The sequence below is a fragment of the Oryx dammah genome, unplaced genomic scaffold (assembly GCF_014754425.2).
Source record: "Oryx dammah isolate SB20612 unplaced genomic scaffold, SCBI_Odam_1.1 HiC_scaffold_8, whole genome shotgun sequence".
Taxonomy (NCBI): Eukaryota; Metazoa; Chordata; class Mammalia; order Artiodactyla; family Bovidae; genus Oryx; species Oryx dammah.
In genome coordinates, this window is record NW_024070192.1 from 40,670,089 (window position 1) to 40,690,277 (window position 20,189).

At 39.7% G+C, this 20,189-nt stretch overlaps 1 protein-coding gene across 1 annotated transcript; it reads left to right on the forward strand.

The window, feature by feature from the left end:
- The first annotated feature begins 4,923 nt into the window (after positions 1-4,923).
- TMIGD1 (transmembrane and immunoglobulin domain containing 1) lies at positions 4,924-19,212 on the forward strand. Its single transcript, XM_040243838.1, has 6 exons — positions 4,924-5,061; positions 6,197-6,475; positions 12,400-12,675; positions 17,159-17,262; positions 18,204-18,244; positions 19,096-19,212. Exons 1-6 carry the CDS (start codon positions 4,980-4,982, stop codon positions 19,097-19,099), a joined length of 786 nt encoding a protein of 261 aa, XP_040099772.1. The 5' UTR covers positions 4,924-4,979; the 3' UTR covers positions 19,100-19,212.
- The last annotated feature ends 977 nt before the right edge of the window (positions 19,213-20,189 follow it).

A 20,189-nucleotide genomic window follows, 5' to 3' on the forward strand; every position in this document is an offset into this window, starting at 1 on the left:
TACAATGTAGCTATTTAATTTTCTAAATTCAGATACTATTACACAATATATTTGGGCCAAATAACTGAAACTGTTCCTTTGTATTCTTCTAGTTCATATTTCACAATCTCAGAGATTGTTATAAATCAGAGATAACATGTTTAGAATAAAATATTAATTAATATGAAAAAGGAAAGCAATTATATAATGTGTGATAGTTAATAAAGATAAAAACTATTTCCAGATTCTAAAAGCAGTATTTGGTGCTGATTATCTCTTTGTTAGAGGTAAATCTGAAGTTTTGGGGATTAGGTCTGAGGTAAAGGGGAATTAAAGAAAGTGACCAAAGAAAAACAATCTATATATTTCCCATTTTATTCTTCTGTCCTCTATAAGCTTTCCCTCACACATATTTTATTAAATACACAAAGTGCCTCTATTTTTTTTAACTTTCTCAGTCGAACATCATACCTTATCTAACACAACATTTTTAAATTACAGTTTTATAATTTTTAACATATTAAATACAATGTTCTTAAGTACCATACACTGATTTTCTCCTTTATGTGGGTTTTATTGTTTCCACGGACCAGGCATGAACGAATTCCATCTACATTTTTACTGGTGTAAAATACCAATGTAATTTATTTTAATCAATGTAGCCATCAGCCATTTCAGGTTCTTAAGGGAAGGGAATGGAAATCTCTAGAGAAGAAGAAAATGGAAAAGTGTGAATCACCTACATTTCTCATTTACCCGTGCTAATTAAGACCAAGCATTTGGAAGTTACCATCTGAAGGAAAATTAAGCCAATAAATCACTGATGAAGATAATATTCAATATTCTATCAGGAGGCAAAAGTCTTCACCAGCCCTTCTTATTCCTACTGTGGAGGCAATTTCCATACTGTCTCTGAGCACTCAGAACTCAAATGAGTGTCATGCCATTTCTGGTGGTTCTAATTGTAACTTTTATTTAAATCCTGATTTGCTGCCCCACAGCTTGATTTCTGACTGGCTGGACCTGATTGCTTTCAGACCTGATCAGATTTTATTTTTAGGCCCTTGGAAACTTGCATGGATGTACATTCTCTGAGTTTAGAGGAAAATCCTCCTAAGATCTAGCTTTCCATGTCAACTGGAACATAAGAACCACTAGAGGTTCTTTAGGAAAGGGATTAATTTGGGAGTATTAATTACCAAATAATTATAGCCTATGTATAAGTTAGTCATGAAGATGTATTTCTAGATTTAAAGCTGTTTCTCAGATGAATACATTTCTTTTTTAATTTTAGCATATACAGCATTTCATCTTTTATTGTTTTTCTCTACGCCTTCAGCCAGCTAGTATGACTAGCATAAAAGACATATTACAGTAAAAATGCTTTTGCTAATCGAAATTGAGCAAGTTATTTTACCTGTTTCTCTGCAAAATCTTTCCTTGTTTGGGGGAGGGGAGATTTTAAGAGTTAAATGAGATAAACAAATTCTCTCATAAAAAAACCTGGAATCTTTTAGACATAAATAAATGTTGTAATTACTGTTTATCTAAATGTTTAAACACCTTTTGTCTTCCAGACAACAATGAACTAGCTTGCACAGAATAAAATTAAATTTAAATTGTTATTTTATGTGTGACCCTGTTCATGCTTTTAAATGATCTGCCGACTGAGTTCATGATCCTTGCTCTGGGTTCTCCATCACCAGCATATATGTCCATTCAGCCTTGCTGGTTTCCAGTTCAAATGCTTTTGGAAAAATATTATTAACCCTACTCAATAAGGACAATAAAGCAACAATATCTAAGATCCCACTAAAACTAAACCATCTTAAACTGCCCTCAATGTAAGCAAAAAAGAGATAATACTGCTATGAGTCTCTCTGGAGACAGAGGTGGATATTTTAGGATGATTTTTTTATATACAGCAAAAGTTTGATTTTTATTCACTTAATATTTTTATAATAAACTTTTAAAAATAAAACTTCAAGAAATTTGACTATAATATTACCACATCAGAGATGTTCAAATAGCCTTTAGAAAAGCTGTTTTTCCTAATCAATCATTATGATCATCTGTCAGTGGAAATAACTGAATATTTATCCAGTTATTAGAGAAACATACATATTTTTAACCAATTAAAAAATGTTATCTTCCAGTTGAGAGCCTCAGAGGGATAAGACTTTCTGGCCATAGCTGCCTCAGTATGGCTTGTACTTACATTGCCAATGGTAAGTAATATTTTTCCAGCATTGTTTAAGTTGTGTGGAATCTTCAAATGTTTTAGCTACCATGAAAACGAAACCTCCCTTTGGGCTTGCTCCATTACAGTTCTGAAGTTGTCAGATTATCAAGTACAGTCACCTAACTTTGAGCATGACAGCATCAATGAGATGTGCTACACATTTTTGCACAAGGTCAGGCTTTCTTGGAACAATTACATCCCTGTTAGTAATATCTGGCCCCACCCAGTAATGTAAGTACACAGAAGAACTTAGATCTCAAAAAGATGCCTTTCCCAATTACTGTCTTCTCTAAGAACCCACAGAGAGAAACAGACTTTGAACCCAATGTATCTGACTTACTGGACCCTACTGTCATAAAGTGTTCGAATTCAAGTATTATAAACATGGCAACAGGAAAAGAGGTCAGGGTTCCCAGATGGAGGAACGACTGGCCACGGAAGTCAGTTTTTCAGAGCTCAGCAGGTAAGCGGTAAGACTTTGCCTTGTATAGAAAGTAGAGTGTCATGAAAATTAAAATTAAAAACAAGTCAAGTGGGGGAAATTCATTTTGAAAAGCTGCTGTCTCAGTGGGGCAGGAGGGAGAGGGAGACAGCAGTCTTCTTCCTTAAAAGGGTAGGGTGAGGTCTTCCCAGAAGCCCACACTCTCAGTTTTTATTAAGTAGCTATAGTGGATAGTGCTTGAGAAAACTCTATTAATGACCAGATTCTGAGATCATCACTGTTAAGAGTGCTGTGATAGAAATCTTACTGGAAAAAATTTTAAATGATAAAAGAATCAATATTAGTTCTAATATCATCTTACTGAAAGATTGATGCAAGCTTGCCAGCTTGAACCTTGCCAGCAGGAATGAAACTTGCTCCTGTCAGGATAAGCCTGGGATGGGGAGGAGCAGAACCAGCCCCCAAGTGTCATAGGTACGTTCCCGCTCTTGAAGGTTAACATTTGTGTAAAGAGAACAAAACTCCAAGTTGCTAAGGCCCATGGAGTGGCTAGGGACCAGAAAGGATTAACAGTGGCCTTTTTTTATTTTCATTTTTTGGCCACACAACATGTGGGATCATAGCTCCCCAACCAGGAATTTAACCTGTGGGCCCCCCACCCCCCCACCCCCCACCCCCCACCGCATTGGAAGCACAGAGTCTTAACCACTGGACAGCCAGGGAAAACCCAACAGCAATTCCTTTGATTAAAAAAAAAAATTTGTTTTTTAATTTGAGGATAATTGCTTTAAAATGTTGTGTTGGTTTCTGCCATACAACAACATGAATCAGCCATCAGTATACACATGTCCCCTCCCTTTTGAACCTCCCTCCCACTCCTCACTCCATCCCACCCCTGTAGCTTGTCACAGATCATTGGGTTGAACTCCCTGTGTTATACAACAACTTCCCACTAGCTGTCTATTTTACATATGGCAATGTATATGTTTCAATGCTACTCTCTCAATTTGTCCCACCCTCTCCTCTGCCTTAAAGGAAGAAAATATTCACATTGGCAGCAGAGTGGTTAAGAACATTGCCTTAGGAGTCCTTGGTTAGAATCCTCACCCTAATATTTACAGATGATATAATTTTACCAAATGTCAAGTTATACGATCTCTCCAGACCTTTAGAAATGACCTCAAAAAGGTTGTTAGGGGCTTAACTGAGATTGAAATACTGAAATAAATGTATGTAAAGTGTTTAGCACAATGTCTGTTGCTTAGAAAACATTCCATGTGTGTTGCTACTGTATTTTTAGTGGTCCTCTTGGAAGGAAGTAATAAATACATGTTTCTCCCAGATGGAAGCAGGGAGTATCTTTAGGCGAGGGATGACAGCAGCAAAAACACAGAAAGGAGAAAAGAGAACTCCGTTACTCATTATTTTTAGCCTATACTGGGTCAAGAGGGAGGAGTAGGAAGGCAGAGTGGAAGGAAGCAGGAAAACAGATGAATGTGGTTTAAAACTAGAAGTTGTGTCGGAATTTAGTCTTTCCTAAGGGGCAAACCATTTGAATCTATGGGATCTGGCAAGTCTCAAAAACCCTCTATTAGCAGAGAGCAACTTTACCAAGAATGAGTCAAGAAAGCCTTTCAAGATCAGAATTACTTTGTGCAGTAGGGCCTATCTGAGAAGAAAGTAAATTTTGCTTCTCTTTGTGTTAAAATGATATTCTAACAGGAGAGGGTGAGATATATGGAACGAGTAACATGGAAACTTATGTTACCATGTGTAAAATAGATAGTCAACAGGAGTTTGCTGTATGGCTCAGGAAACTCAAACAGGGGCTCCGTATCAATCTAAAGGGATGGGATGAGGAGGCAGATGGGAGGGAGATTCAAAAGGGAGGGGATATATGTATACCTATGGCTGATTCATGTTGAGGTTTGACAGAAAACAACAAAATTCTGTAAAGCAATTATCCTTCAATTAAAAAACAAATAATTTTTTTTTAAAGACATTCTAGTTTTACCTTCCCCAGGGCTTGCTCTGTAGCTGCCCTCTATCCCATAGCCTGTTTCCTTGCGGTTTCCTTTTTTTTGCTGTCTTAAAAAAAACCCTGAATACTAGAAGTACTTTGAACTTGGTAGTCAGAACAGGATTGTTTAATTAAAAACTAGAAATAGTACCGTTATAACTGGAATGACTCATCTGGGACTTTTTATTTTAAATATATAATAGACAAGAGGAAGGTTCATAAGCTCAGTGTAGACCAAAGTGCAGAACCAACTGCTCCGTTTTTCCCCTGGCAGATTAGACGTAAATTCACTAAAGATGGCACAGAAGACCAGCGGCCTAATACAAAGATGCAGATTTCTTCTCTTAATGATTCTATTTCTGCCACATGTGATGACAAGTAAGTTAATATTCTTTGGGGCCTCTACTTAAATAAAGAAAATTTCAGATTATAAAATGATCAAGGGAATTGGGAAAAGAGAAAATCCAAACTGGAAGGATTATACAGATGGTATGGTTCAGAGTAGAGAAGTCGGATAAAACAGTGAAAAATTAAATGGAAAACTGTTTTCATGGTTCTAACAGTAGAAGACTGGGTGAAATATTTTCTTCTCTTCAGAGCCACAGCCAGAATTTTCCCACATTTTAGTATATTTCATTACTAATCATATTTGGGCTTCCCGGGTGGCTCAGCTGGTAAGAATCTGCCTGCAAGGTGGGAGACCTGGATTCGATCCCTGGGTTGGGAAGATCCCCTGGAGAAGAGAACAGCTACCCACTCCAGTATTCTGGTCTGGAGAAACCCATGGACTGTAAACTCCATGGGGTCGCAAAGAGTAGGACATGATTGAGTGACTTTCACCTTCTTTCACTAATCTTATTTAAAATAAACCTCTGCTGTTTATTTGAGCAGACCACTTACGTGAAAATCTTTTCTGCGTTTGTTCCCCACCCCATCCTGAAAGAAACCTTTTCCTTTCTGATTTAAAAAGTAATAAGCAGTTATTGTAACATAAGTTAGGAAATACAGAAAAGAATAAAGAAAAATAAAATCCCATCATTAAGAGATAACTACTCAATGTTTTGATGTGTATCCTTCCAGGTTTTATATATAGATGAAAGAGAGAGAGTGTATGTGTATGTATAAACGGGACAATTCCATACATATTGTTTTCTAACCCAGTGGGTCTCAAACTTCACTGCATATTAGAATCACCTGGAGACTTTTTAAACCCCCACCCAGTGCCCAGGTTACACTAATATTAATTAATCAGAATGTCTAGGGGTGGGAGCTAGGCAGATGATTCCCATGTGCAGGAACATTTGGTAACCATCATTTCAACCTTTTATTTTTAAAAATTAATAGTTCATTATCAATCTTTTTCCTTGTAAAATCACATAGATCAATATGGCTATTTTTAATTGTTGCAGAGCATTTCATTGTACCGATGTAACAGAATTTATTTAGCCAGTTCTCTGCTGATGGCCATTTAGATTGTTCACTCTACCTTAACAGTCTCTTCCTGCACTCCCAGGTTCTGTTTTAAGTGTGAATGGTAAAACTGAAAACTATATTCTGGACACTGAGCCTGGCCTCCAAGAATCTCTGAAATGTGCTGTGGAAAACCACACCCGAGATGAAGAACTTCTCTGGTACCGCGAAGATGGGAGAGTGGATTTGAAGTCTGGAAACAAAATCAACTCCAGCTCCGTCTGTGTCTCGGGCATCAGAGAAGATGATAACGGCATCACCTTTACCTGCAAGTTGCAGAGGAATCAGTCAGTGTCCATCTCAGTGGTGCTGAATGTCACTTGTGAGTAAGGGGAAAGAGATGGCTAATCAGTCTGTGTGGTCTGTACTACACTAAGTAGTAGATGAAACTTCTGTCTAAAGAGTGTGTGTGTGTGTATAAATATATCGGCTGCATTGGGTCTTTGTTGCAGCACGTGGGCTTTCTCTAGCTGCAGTGCCTGAACTCTAGAGTTTGGGCTCAGTAGCTGCAGGCACATGGGCTTAGTTTCCCCATGGCATGTGAGATCTTAGTTCCCTGATCAGGAATCAAACCCGAGTCCCCTACACTGGGAGGTGGATTCTCAACTGCTCAACCACCAGGGAAGACCTGAAGAGTATGCATATTTTAATTTGCTTGGTATTGCCAAACTGCCCTATTTATGACCCCACAACAGCGAGGGAGGGTACCTATTCTCCATAGTGTCCTGAGCCTGAGCATCCTCAAAATCTAAGAATCTGCCAGCCTGATTTGAAGTTTTACTTTCATATTCTATATTAAAAATGAGGATGTTCACCTTTTCATAAATGCATTAGCTTTTCATAAATGCATTAGCTTTTCATGTCTCTTTCCTATGAAATGCCTGTTAATGTACTCTACCCATGTTTCTATTTGGTTATTTGCCTTTTTCTTATTGATTTGTTTAAGGGCTTTGTACTGGATTGGCCAAAAGTTTCATTTGGGTTCTTTGGTAAGATGTTGGCAAAACATTTTGGCCAATCCAATACATTAAGGAAATTAACCATTTTTGTTTTGAATTACAATGCAAGTAATTGGTGGAACTATATGAGGTTGGGGTCCTTTGAATACATTCATGGAGGTGAGCATTTAGGTGGTTTGGGTGGAAAACTGGATCTATGTGAGGCAGGCGTGGCTGCTGTGGTGAGGGGTGATGTGAGTAAGGGTAATAATATGGCATGGCCTGGTAGGAAAAGCTCTGGACTTGGGACCTGGTAATAAAAGTCAAAGCTGTTTGATCCCGTGAGCTCAACAAGCTTTTCTGTGAAAAATTGATGCCATTGCTCCTGAGGTAAAAGGGTGGAGAAAAGGACAAGGAATTCAGGTCTGGAATCTGCTGGCATCCTGAAGCTTTCAGAATGAATCACTTACATGTTCCTGGGCAATGGAGCTTTTATTTTCTATGAATATAGGAAATAAACTCTGATTTTTTTTTTCACCATGTAGGATCTTAGTTTCCTGGCCAGGGATCAAACCTGTTCCCCCTGTATTGGGAGTACAGTCTTAACCACTGGACTACCAGGGAAGTCCCAATAAAATGTGATTTTTAATAAGCTATCCCTTGGCAACTTTGTTCGAATCCAAGACTATCAGGTTTACCTTGGAGGTTTTGAAATCCTTATAAAATGACAGATGAGGAAACTGAGGCCCAGAATGAGAGCCCTAATGATCACATCTGGGGCTGAGAACAGAACACAAAATCCCCAGTCTCCTAATCCAGTGCTCTTCCCATTGTACCTTCTTAATAGAGACACAGTAGAAATGCTGATAATATGATCCAGTAGCTGAAAGAAATGATTTTCAGTTTTCCAGCCTGATTCTGTATTTAATATTATCTTTATAATAGCCTCTTAAATATCATTGTTGCACATATATAAAAAAAAATTGGTCAGTGATTCATAGTGACAATAGCTGACATAAATTCATCAATCAATAAATCAAAGTGAGGTCACAAAGTGGCAAGAATATCATGTGCAATCTTGAGGAAGTATTATGGATTATTGTTCTAAATGGCAGACTGAAAACTAAATGGAAGCTTCATAATACACTATTTGGTGGAGGATGTTCAGAAGCTTCTTTTATGTGTTATTGCTGAAAGCATAAACTGAGACCACCTCTTTTGCAATATCCATCAAAATTTAAAGTGTACCTCCTCTAACACGGAGAAGGCAATGGCATCCCACTCCAGTACTCTTGCCTGGAAAATCCCATGGATGGAGGAGCCTGGTAGGGTGCAGTCCCTGGGGTCGCTAAGAGTCAGACACGACTGAGCGACTTCCCTTTCACTTTTCACTTTCATGCATTGAAGAAGGAAATGGCAACCCGCTCCAGTGTTCTTGCCTGGAGAATCCCAGGGACGGGGGAGCCTGGTGGCTGCTCGCACAGAGTTGGACACAACTGAAGCAACTTAGCAGCAGCAGCCCTAACACCCAGCAGATCTGCTTTGAGATGTTAGTTAACCCTGGAGAAATACATGCACATATGCACAAAAAGACATAGACGAGGATGATTACTGAGACATTGTTTAGCATTTTAAAAATGAGAATAACCTGATGCCCATCAAAATAAAATGAGTAAAGAGTCAGATATTATACTATAGCACTCTAAAAGTGATGGCCTAGAACTCTGTGGTTCAACATGAATATCTCTCAAAGTATGCAAGCTATTGAGAGAATGAGGTTTTTGTGTAAATCCTTCTCACCCTCCTAAACCAATACATTTCCTATGGGTATATCATATGTATTTTTAAAACAATATTAAAAAAAAAAAAGATCTGCAAGCATTTACATTGAAACTCATAGCACTGGGTATCTCTGGGGAGTCAGGAAGTGACCAGGATGGAGTCAAGGAGGACCTTAGCCTTATCTGAAATGTACTAATAATTTTAAAAGGGAACATGCATGTGGAGCTGATGTGCTTTAAAATTCATTTTAAACAGTTAAATGAAAAGGAACAACTAATAGGACCTGTCCATAAGTGGAACTGGTATAGTTGGCCATCATGTTCTCTATTCATAGCTTCCTACATATCTGAATACCATATAACATCCTTGTTGGACATGGATACAGAATTCAAGCACATTCCAAAGAGCAACAAAATATCATTCTTCTGAGATAGTTATTAATAACACAGCCTACTTAGGGTCTAATTATTCAGTGTGCAGATTATACAAGCTCCTTTTTCCCCACATTCTCTGCCTCTATCTCTTTCCTACTGCCCACTTTTCATGCACTTTTTATTGGAGTATAATTGCTTTACAGTGTTATGTTAGTTTCTGCTGTACAGTAAAGTGAATTAGCTATTTTGGGGGCTCCAAAATCACTGCAGATGGTGACTGCAGCCATGAAATTAAAAGACGCTTACTCCTTAGAAGAAAAGTTATGACCAACCTAGATAGCATATTGAAAAGCAGAGACATTGCTTTGCCAACTAAGGTCCGTCTAGTCAAGGCTCTGGTTTTTCCTGTTGTCATGTATGGATGTGAGAGTTGGACTGTGAAGAAAGCTGAGTGCCGAAGAATTGATGCTTTTGAACTGTGGTGTTGGAGAAGACTCTTGAGAGTCCCTTGGACTGCAAGGAGATCCAACCAGTTCATTCTAAAGGAGATCAGCCCTGGGTGTTCTTTGGAAGGACTGATGCTAAAGCTGAAACTCCAGTACTTTGGCCACCTCATGTGAAGAGTTGACTCATTGGAAAAGACTCTGATGCTGGGAGGGATTGGGGGCAGGAGGAGAAGGGGACAACAGAGGATGAGATGGCTGGATGGCATCACCGACTCGATGGACATGAGTTTGTGTGAACTCCAGGAGTTGGTGATGGACAGGGAGGCCTGGCGTGCTGCAATTCATGGGGTTGCAAAGAGTCGGACACAACTGAGCGACTGAACTGAACTGAACTGATTGATACTTATATCCCCTCCCTCTTGGGTCTCCTTCCCACACCATTCTCTATCCCACCCTCCAGGTCATCACAGAGCAGATTTGAGCTCCCAGTGCTACATGGCAGGTTCCCACTAGTTACCTATTTTACACATGGTAGTGGAGAAGGCGATGGCACCCCAGTCCACTACTCTTGCCTGGAAAATCCCATGGATGGAGGAGCCTGGTGGGCTGCGGTCCCTGGGGTCGCTGCGAGCCAGACACAACTGAGTGGCTTCGCTTTCACTTTTCACTTTCATGCATTGGAGAAGGAAATGGCAACCCACTCCAGTGTTCTTGACTCGAGAATCCCAGGGATGGGGGAGCCTGGTGGGCTGCCGTCTATGGGTCGAACAGAGTCGGACATGACTGAAGTGACTCAGCAGCAGCAGCAGTGTATATATGTCAATCCTAATCTCCCAGTTCATCCCACCCTCCTCCTCCCATCCTTTGTCCACATATCCCTTCTCTACATCTTCATCTCTATTCCTGCCCTGAAAAGCTTTTGAACAGCAAAGGAACCCAGAAATGAAAAAAAAGATAACACTCAGAATGGGAGTAAATATTTACAAATGAAGCAACTGACAAAGGATTAGTCTCCAAAATATACAAACAGCTCATAGAACTCAATATCAACAAAACAAACAAACCAATCAAAAAACAAGGAAAAGACCTAAATAGACATCTCTCTGAAAAAGATATACAAATGGCCAAGAGGCACATGAAAGAAAAGATGCCCAACATCACTGATTATTAGAGAAATGCTAGTCAAAATTACAACAGGGTGTCACCTCACATAGGTCAGAATGGCCATCATCAAAATATCTACAATGAATGCTAGGGTTGGAGAAAAGGGAACCCTCTTGCACAGTTGATGGGAATGTAAATTGATACAGTCACTATGGAGAACATATGAAGTTTCCTTAAAAAACTGAAAATAGAGCTACCATATGGCCCAACAATCCCACCACTTTTCATGCATTTTATTACTCTTCTGGACCTTGGCCAAAAAAATGCAAGGGGCATGCAAAAGGGGAGACTCAGCTTGGCCATTTCTCCCTATAGATGCTGAAAAACACTGGTGGGAGTAAGGGTTGGAATTAACTGGTGAAGAAAAATGTGTTTGACACATGGGTCTACAGATGTCCTTATCATGAAGGGAATAAGAAGTTGCTTACAGGGAACTCCCTGGTTGGGGAGCTAAAATCCTACATGCCTTATGGCCAAAAAACCAAAGCATAAAACAGAAGCAATATTGTAACTGATTCAATAAAGACTAAAAAAAAAAAAAAAGCAGTCGTTCACACAGAGGGATGAGAGGGCCTCAAGGTCACGCTCACCTTTCATGGATGCCAGAGTTGCCACAACTGGAGTGCCTTCTGAGAGAAGGACATTATTTCTGGAAGATCATTGTGGAAATGCAAATACGCATTGGTAGACCTGTGGTCAGGGAAAGTGTGATTACATACAAGGCAAAAATAGAGGGTGTGAGGAGCCCTCAAACCGCCCCACCTCTACAACCACCACAATAATAATAGTAACTAGCATTGCGGTAAATTCTTCACAGGCATTTTGTCCTTTCATCTTCACAGCAACTCGTAAGGTGTTATCCCACTTTTTAGATGAGAAAACTAAACAGTTACTTTACAGTTAAGTAGCTTTCTCTGGGTCACAGTAAGTAATGTAGGTAGAATTGGGGCTCACTGCAGCACCTGCTTTCTTAATATTACACTGTTTTATCCCAAAGTAGCACAAATTAGTTTTTTTTTTAATTAATTAATTAATTTATTTTTTATTTTACTTTACAATTCTGTATTGGTTTTGCCATACATTGACATGAATCCTTTTAATATTAGTTCTCAGCAAAGTCTCAAGGCTTCTATGCGTCCATGTGTTACAAATCATTTCCTTGACAGAGATTCATGTTTATATACATTTGTTTCATGGTTTATCTTCCCCACCACATTAAAAGCTCTCTTAAATTTGAAAATGGATGTATGCAACTTCCCTGACTGTCCAGTGGTAAAGACTCCATGCTGCTAATACAGCAGATGCAGGTTTGATCCCTGGTCTGGGAATAAGATCCCATATCCTGTGTGGTACGGCCAAAAAAGAAAAAGAGAATGGATGTATGTTATTTACCGATGTATTCCTGGTTCCTAGCCCAGTGCTTGGCATATAGTAGGTGCTCAATAAATGTTTGTGAAATGAATGAGATAGCCGGAAGGAAGATCTTGAATGCTGACAATAATGCTTATCTGCTAATTAAACCTAAATGTTTCAATCTTGCAGTTCCTCCTCTCCTAAGTGGGAATGACTTCCAAACAGCTGAGGAAGGCAGTGATGTGAAGTTGGTTTGCAATGTGAAATCCAACCCCCAGGCTCAAATGATGTGGTATAGAAACAGTGGCGTCTTGAACTTAGAGAACCATCACCGAATCCAACAGACAAGCGAGTATCTTCAACTGTCGATCACCAAAGTCAAGAAATCCGACAACGGGACTTACAGCTGTATTGCCAATTCATTGATAGAAACAAAGACCAAGGACTTTCACCTTATTGTCAAAGGTAACTCTCTCGTTTACTTATTTACTGAAATATAGTTGATTTACAATACTATGTTAGTTTCAGGTGTAATGCATGGTGTTAATATTTTTATAAATGATACTCCCTTTCACATTATTACACTTTAATTTGTTATAGTGTTATTATTATTTTTTGTTATTATTCTTTATTTATTATATATTCTTTATATAATATTATATATATAATTAAATATATATTATTTCATGAATATTGGCACAGAACAATGGCTATATTTTCCTGTGTTGTACAGTATGTGTGTGTGTATTTAGTCCTGTCTGACTCTTATGCGACCCCATGGACTGTAGTACCCCAGGCTCCTCGGTCCACAGGATTTCCCCGGCAAGAATACTGAAGTGGGTTGCCATTTCCTCCAGCAGGGGATCTTCCCCACCAAGGGAGTCTCTGGCATCTCCTGCACTGGCAGGAGGATTCTTTACCACTGTGCCAACCGGGGATCCCCTGTCGAGCAATAGACCTTGCTGTATGCACAGAGTTTGTATCTCATAATCTTATACCTCTATCTTGCTTCTCCATTCTTCCCTCTCCTCACTGGTATCCACTAGCCTGTTTTCTCTATCTGTGAGTCTGTTTCTGTTTTGTTTTATACATTCATTTATTTTTATTCCACATATAAGAAGTAGCATACAGTATTTGTCTTTATCTGTCAAATGGACAGAGAGCATAATACTCTCTAGGTCCATCCACAAAGGTAACACTCTTTTTAAGTAATATCTATCATAGTACAAAGGGCTTCCCTCGTGGCTCAGACAGTAAAGAATCTGCCTGCAGTGCAGGAGATCCAGGTTCAATTTCTGGGCCGGAAAGATCCCCTGGAGAAGGGAATGGCTACCCACTCCAATATTCTTGCCTGGAGAATTCCATGGACAGAGGAGCCTGGTACAGTCCATGGGCTTGCAGAGAGTTGGACATGACTGAGCGACTAACATTTTCACAGCACAGTACAAAACTCAGATACTCAGTAAATATTTTTTTGTGTGACAACAAATAATGATGACAGTTATGATTAGCAGCTAGAATTTTCTTTGGAGAATTATCTCCACTCCAGGAATTCTAGTCCTTTCTTTTAGCAGAATTATTCCCATTCCAGATAGAATACTGCTTTTTGAGCAAAGGAAAGGAAAGGGAAACAGGTTCTTTCTCTTGGCTTCATGCTTTCTTTACCCAGGTTTATGACCTCTGCGATAACAAGGAACAAATAAAGTGCCAAGTGTCTTGCAGTCCTTGTATTTCTCCTTCATACAGAAAGAGAAAGGCAAGATACCTGGTGGGGCAGGTGGATAAAATGCTCACGCACACATTTCCTGGTCTGGGGCCAGGATGCTAGAAGCAGTCAAACAAGCTGAGGCTCCTGTATCTTGATAGAACGTGATTCTCCCTGTGCACCCTCATGTCTTTCTTGCCAGGCCTCAGGAAGCCAAATGAACCCCTGTTGGTCATGTAACCATAGGGATTGCTTACTGGGCTACCAATAGAATGAATGGTGAGGAGGAAGGGCTGCCAATTGAATGCCCATCACTGTGATTACTGGTATGTTCAGTAATTTGTTCTGTGGAACAGTGACAGTATTCCCAGGGGCTATTTCCTTTAAAAACCAAACCCACAAACTTTTGATTAAAAAGGAATCATAATGGCTCCATGTCACATTAAACAGGCAGCTTGTGCAGAAAGCAGGATGCCAGCGTGGCAAATTAGCTTTCAGGTAGGCGGTATCCTGTTTTTGGTGGCGTGCTTCCAAACCAACTGGCTTTTCTGATTTCTTGCTGCTTTATGACTTCCCCGGCTGTTGGGTGCCCGAGGAGCAGAAGCGCTCCGCTGATGGTGCCCAGGCAAAATGCCAGGTTTGCCATGAGCTCTTCTAGCTTCATGCCTCAGTGGGGGCAGTTTCTAAATGAGGCCGTGCAAAGTGGGGAATGACATCATGGATCTTTTCTTGAGCACAGGACTTTAGCCACACGTTGAGATTATTTTACCATAATGAATATGGGTGGGGTGGGGGAGGGGGAGAATACCAGATCTGGTTATAAATAAGAGAGTGAAGGGAAGAGACGCAGTGACATTTGCCACTCACTTGCAACAGAAGCTTGGAATCCAGAGTGAGCCAGTGGGTCAGGCAGTTTGTTTCAGGTTTGTGTATGGAGTAAAAGCTGTTATGTGTGGCTTCATGTTATTCAGCTTGGTAAAAACATTCCGATCGGTGGCTGATTTCTGATTTATTTTCCCCAATTGTCCCACCTTTGCCTCCCCTTCATTTGACATCTTTCATTGGCACTCACTACAAGTACAAGGTATCCCCGGTAAGAGGTCTTTTGGTGTATCCCAGGGATGGGTGTTACAGAGTCAGGGCTTTCAAGGAGTCCAGCTGAACAGAGCTTCTCCAGAGGGTTAATGCTTACCCATACCCTCATAAAGATAATTATTAGCAACAACCAAAAGGGAGCAAGAGTAAAAGATGCTTAATCTACTCTCTAAAATTATCCGGAACCAGAACTAGACACATAATAGAGAAGAAAACGATTAAAAGGTAAATAGTAGGACTTCCCTGGTGATCCAGTGGTGAAGATTCCATGCTTCCTCTGCAGGGGGCAAGGGTTGGATACCTAGTTGGGGAACTGAGATCCCATGTGCCTTGTGGCCAAAAAGTAAAATTAAATCAATCAATCAATCAATAAATTGGGCAAAGAAATTTAAAAAATACTATTAAAAAATTAATAGTGTGTCATACAATTATGAAAGGATAAACCCCATTTCATAACCTTGAGGCATATAGGTCTTGGACTTTGGAATTAATCTAAAATCTCTTCTTCCCCTTGTCTCTTTCTTTTAACCCTCATGTATTGTGCTATCTCTTGACTCTTTGTTCTTTACAAACACTATCTCAATCTTTAGTTTTTGTTTCTTTAAAGTCTGTCTCTCCTACTAGAATATGAGATCCTCAGAGACTGGATCCTTCCATGCTTGTTCTATTTTTTGCAGGGCTAAGAACAGCACTTAGTGCACAGTCGTCATTTAGCAAAAATATGTTGATGGCACCCACTGCACAAACTCAATTATACAGTAGATAGCACACTCTTTATTTCCTATAAAGTCCCAAAATTTTATCACAGCGATGATTGGAGCCCTTCTCCCTCCTACAGTGGGCATCAGAATCCAGGAGCTTAGACAGAGTCATTTAAATAGCTTTGCTGACTTTAAGCATTCTTGTGTTTGTAAATTTCATCTCAAACCATATCAACTACATTAAAATGAAGTAATAACTATACTTTTTTGCTCTAAAAATTTGAAAGGGCATTTTAAACTTCATACATTTTGAACTTTATTATAAATTAATTTTGCCACTTTATTTTCATACTTAGGAGCCAGTACTTTTTTTTTTTTTTCAGATCTCAAATGTTTCATAAGCTCTTGGAAAGTATACAAGCACTGTACTATAATACAGAAGAGCTCTCAGTTTACCAGATGTTCAGAAAACAAAATAGGGAATGGGCTTTCACTTGTAGGCAGCTGGTGCCCTAGTTCTAGTTAAAAGTAGACTCTCTCTTCTTCCATATCATGTAATGTGTGTGAGTGCATGCCTACTCAGTCATGTCTGAATCTTTGCGACCCCATGGACTGTAGCCCGTCAGGCTCCTCTGTTCATGGGATTCTTCAGGCAAAAATACTGGAGTGGGTGGCCATTTCCTACTCCAGGGGATCTTCCTGATCCAGGGATTGAACCCACATCTCTTGCATCTCCTGCATTGGCAGATGGATTCTTTACTACTGCACCACCCAGGAAGCCCTGGAGAGAGAGATGAAATCCTTTGCCAAGATTGCGAAGGCTGATGCTCAGAGTTCTTCTTCCCTAGGGGCACCGTGCAGCTACCCTGTATAATGTCTTGTGTCCTGCTTGGGGCACCATCATAGCACAGGGTCTTGCTGCTCCTGGGACCCACAGACTTCTCTCTCCTTAGGCCAGCAGTTTCCTTACCTTTCCTCTTCTTGCTCTTAAAACCTCCTCTCTCTCTCTCCCTTAAAGAATCCTCACAATATCATTTGGGTTTTGCAAAAGACAGAAAAAAGAGTTGATTTCAGCCTACTTCTGCTTTCTGCATGGCAAAAGTTATTGATCATGCACAAAAAGATCTGACTCTGGGGGAGTTACTCATATTAATAATATGAATAATATAGATAATAAATTATATCCTTCCAAAAAGAAATGGATTCAAAACCTGTCTCTGCTAGTTACTAATTCTGTGGCCTTGGACAAGCTTTCTAATCTCTCAAAGCCCCTGGTTCCTCACCTGTAAAAAAAAGATGATAATACATTTGGGAATTGTTTGGAAATTTAATTAAAAAGATGCAAAATGTTAAGTGCAAAGCATCATGGCTGGGACATACTTGGAGTACATAAATTAGAAGCATATAAGTGTTACTTTCTTATTTCCTGTCTTTGCATTTCCAACAGATAAAGCCTCAACTGTACCAATAGAACCCATTATTGCTGCATGTGTTGTGGTCTTTCTGACCTTGGTCTTTGGATTGATTGCCAGAAGAAAAAAAATAATGAAGGTATTGGAGTATTTAAGCTATGTGCATGTGTGCTAAGTTGCTTCAGTCGTGTCCAGCTCTTTGCGACCCCATGAACTGTAGCCCATCAGGCTCTTCTGTCTATGGGATTCTCCAGGCAAGAATATAGGAGTGGGTTGCCATGCTCTTCTCCAGGGTAATCTTCCCATAAAGTCATCTAAATAAAGGCAGAGAACTGGTGATATAAATGACTACAGAGTCAGGAACCATACTTGAACAATCTGGTCTCTCTACCATGAGATCTTAATTGGAAGTGGCTCAAGGGAATAAAAGCTGTACCTATATTATGAGTACAACTTTACAAAGGATAGAAGTGCATATGGACCAGACCTGAATGAAAATAGTTGCGATGTTAGAAGTAGGGGCTGATTTTTCTCCATCTAAAATTTCTCTTGATTGTTGTTATGGTGCCTTTGGTACAAGAAATAAATATAGAGGCACATCAGCTCTGGATTCAGAGATCTGTGTGAAAAAGATGGCACTGCTGCTCACCTCTTGGGCACAGCCACAGGCCCTGGCTACAGTGCACTGGAGTTTGAATTGCTGAATGGTTAACCTTGTTGGTTAGAGTGATGCAGAGTACATGATGTAGAGTGCATAAGTTAAAGCTATGCCTTTGACTCCACCAGTCAATCCAGTTCCAAAGGAAGGCAAAGGTGGCAGAAAGTCTCTAAAACGCCAGTGTGGAATTACATTTTCTTAGGTTAAATAAAAATGATAAATGTGGCCAAAGAAATAAGACCTAGACCCATGCAGAGGTGGCTGGGAAAACAGCCACCTCTGCATTGGTGTGTATTTTTCTAGATAGAAGATTAACAGACATTTGGGTTTCCTGTCCCTTGAGCCACCTCGAGGCATTCAAAATGTTTATCCATTAGCCTTAGCACAGCAGCAAATTCATTGTCCCTTGTGTTTGCTTTCAGCTCTGCAGAAAGGATCAAGGCCCTCAGTGCAGAACAGCTCTGTAAGTACTCCGGGCTGGGGTCAATGATTTTCCATAAGCAGATGGATAGCAGTCAGTAATGTGCATCATAAAACCCATCGCGGGCAAACTCCTCCAGAGACGGGAGGTGCTAGAAGGTGAAGTGGTCCAGGGGAGAATGGAGGGTGGAGAAGAATCTGCCTTCACTCTAGAGGAAGACAGGTGAGGCGAGGTTGGAAGGTTGCTTAGAATGGAGAACACCTTTGATCTGTTTGTTTGTTTGTTTTTCGTTTTACTTTTAAAATTTTATTATTGGACTATAATTGCTTTACAATGTTGTGTTAGTTCCTGCTGTACAATAAAGTGAACCAGCTATCTGTATATGTATATCCCCTTCCTCCTGAGCCTCCCCACTTTTGGTCTCAAGCTTACTCTCTCTTTAAGCAATTTCAGGCTAATGCATGTCCAACTGCCTTTTATTGCCATGCAGTGTAAGCTTCCTAGAGAGTTTAGCCTGGGGGAAGCCACTGTTGCCTTCTCCTTCACAAGCAGGTCAGAAGCCACATTCCTCATCCAAAATACTGCCTTCTTTTTGGAGCTTCCTTTAGTCTCTTAGCTCCAGCATACCTGAGTTAAGTGGTGGGTAGAAAGAATGGAGGCATTCTTTCCAAGAGTATGAATTTTCAAATTTTAAAAAATCACTAAGATAATAAAGTTTCTAGAATTTTAGCAGTAATACTAGGTGCCAAAATACAAGGAACTATATCAAAGTTTTGAGCAAATATAAATTAGAAATCTAGCATTCTATTCATCAAGAGTATGATTTTGTTTTGTTTTGTTTTTTTCTTTAGTGCTATGATCATCCTTATGATTAATTTCTTGATTCATTTCAGATGAGGAAACTGAGATGCCATCTATTACAGCAAGAGTTTTGCATCAGGACCTCCTTGATTTATGTAGTCCCATCTGTATTTATTGCTATTATTAAATTCATTCCTGTCTAATTGTCAGAGGTTTTGAAGAAGTGTTTCATTAATCACTTAGCAGTAGTTGTTATGACTAATTTGATATACACGCAGAACACTTTCAGGAAGAAAGCTGTTAAGATTGAAAAGTAAGATTTTTTAAAAGTCTTCTCCTTAAAGGATATGTTAATTAATTGAAATTTGTCCTGAAAAGGTTGGCAACCATTTACATTCATTGTGTATTTTTCTAGGTAGAAAATTAATAGACATTTGGGTTTCACGAATCAGTACGCTCCCCAAAAAATACAGGAGTTGGGCACAACATAGAGGGATCGATTTATAAAGTTGCCAAGGAAACACATAAGTAATATTAATTATATCTACCTTCACTGTCATTTCAAAAGAGAAATGTTCTAGGACTAAAAAAGGAATGATATAATCTCAGAATATAAGATATTCCTTTAAACAAAAGAATTCAGTATTATAAAAAAACTCAACAGATGTCCTTATTTTTCTCATCTTATCGTGGTTGACAGTCACAAACTTTGTGAGATTTATGTAGTGATAAAGACGAAAACAACAAGGGACAGAGGCTGGCCAGAATGTTTGCTTCCCTAGTATCCTTTGCCCCTTTTGCATTGATCCAGCAATATTTTGAATCAGCCTGTACTCTTCTCATCTGTTGTTGTTTAGTTGCTAAGTTATGTCTGATTCTTGTGACCCCATAGACTGTGGCCCACCAGGCTCTTCTGTCCATAGCATTTCCCAGGCAAAAATACTGGAGTGGGTTGCCGTTTCCTTCTCCAGGGGATCTTCCCACCCGAGGATCAAACCTGCATCTCCCACTTGGCAGGAGGACTCTTTACTACTGAGCCACCTGAAAAGCCCCAGTCTTCTCATATACTTCAATTTAATTTATTTTTAAATTTTTGGCTGCATAGCACATGGGATCTTACCACAGACTGAACCCACACCCTCTGCACTGGAAGCGCAGAGTCTTGACCACTGACCACCAGGGAAGT

Coding starts and splice junctions, on each gene's coding strand:
- TMIGD1 (XM_040243838.1), top strand. CDS start 4,980: ATGGCACAGAAGACCAGCGGCCTAATACAAAGATGCAGATTTCTTCTC. Junction 12,676..17,158: donor CTTTCACCTTATTGTCAAAG/GTAACTCTCTCG, acceptor CATTTCCAACAG/ATAAAGCCTCAACTGTACCA. Junction 17,263..18,203: donor GAAGAAAAAAAATAATGAAG/GTATTGGAGTAT, acceptor GTTTGCTTTCAG/CTCTGCAGAAAGGATCAAGG.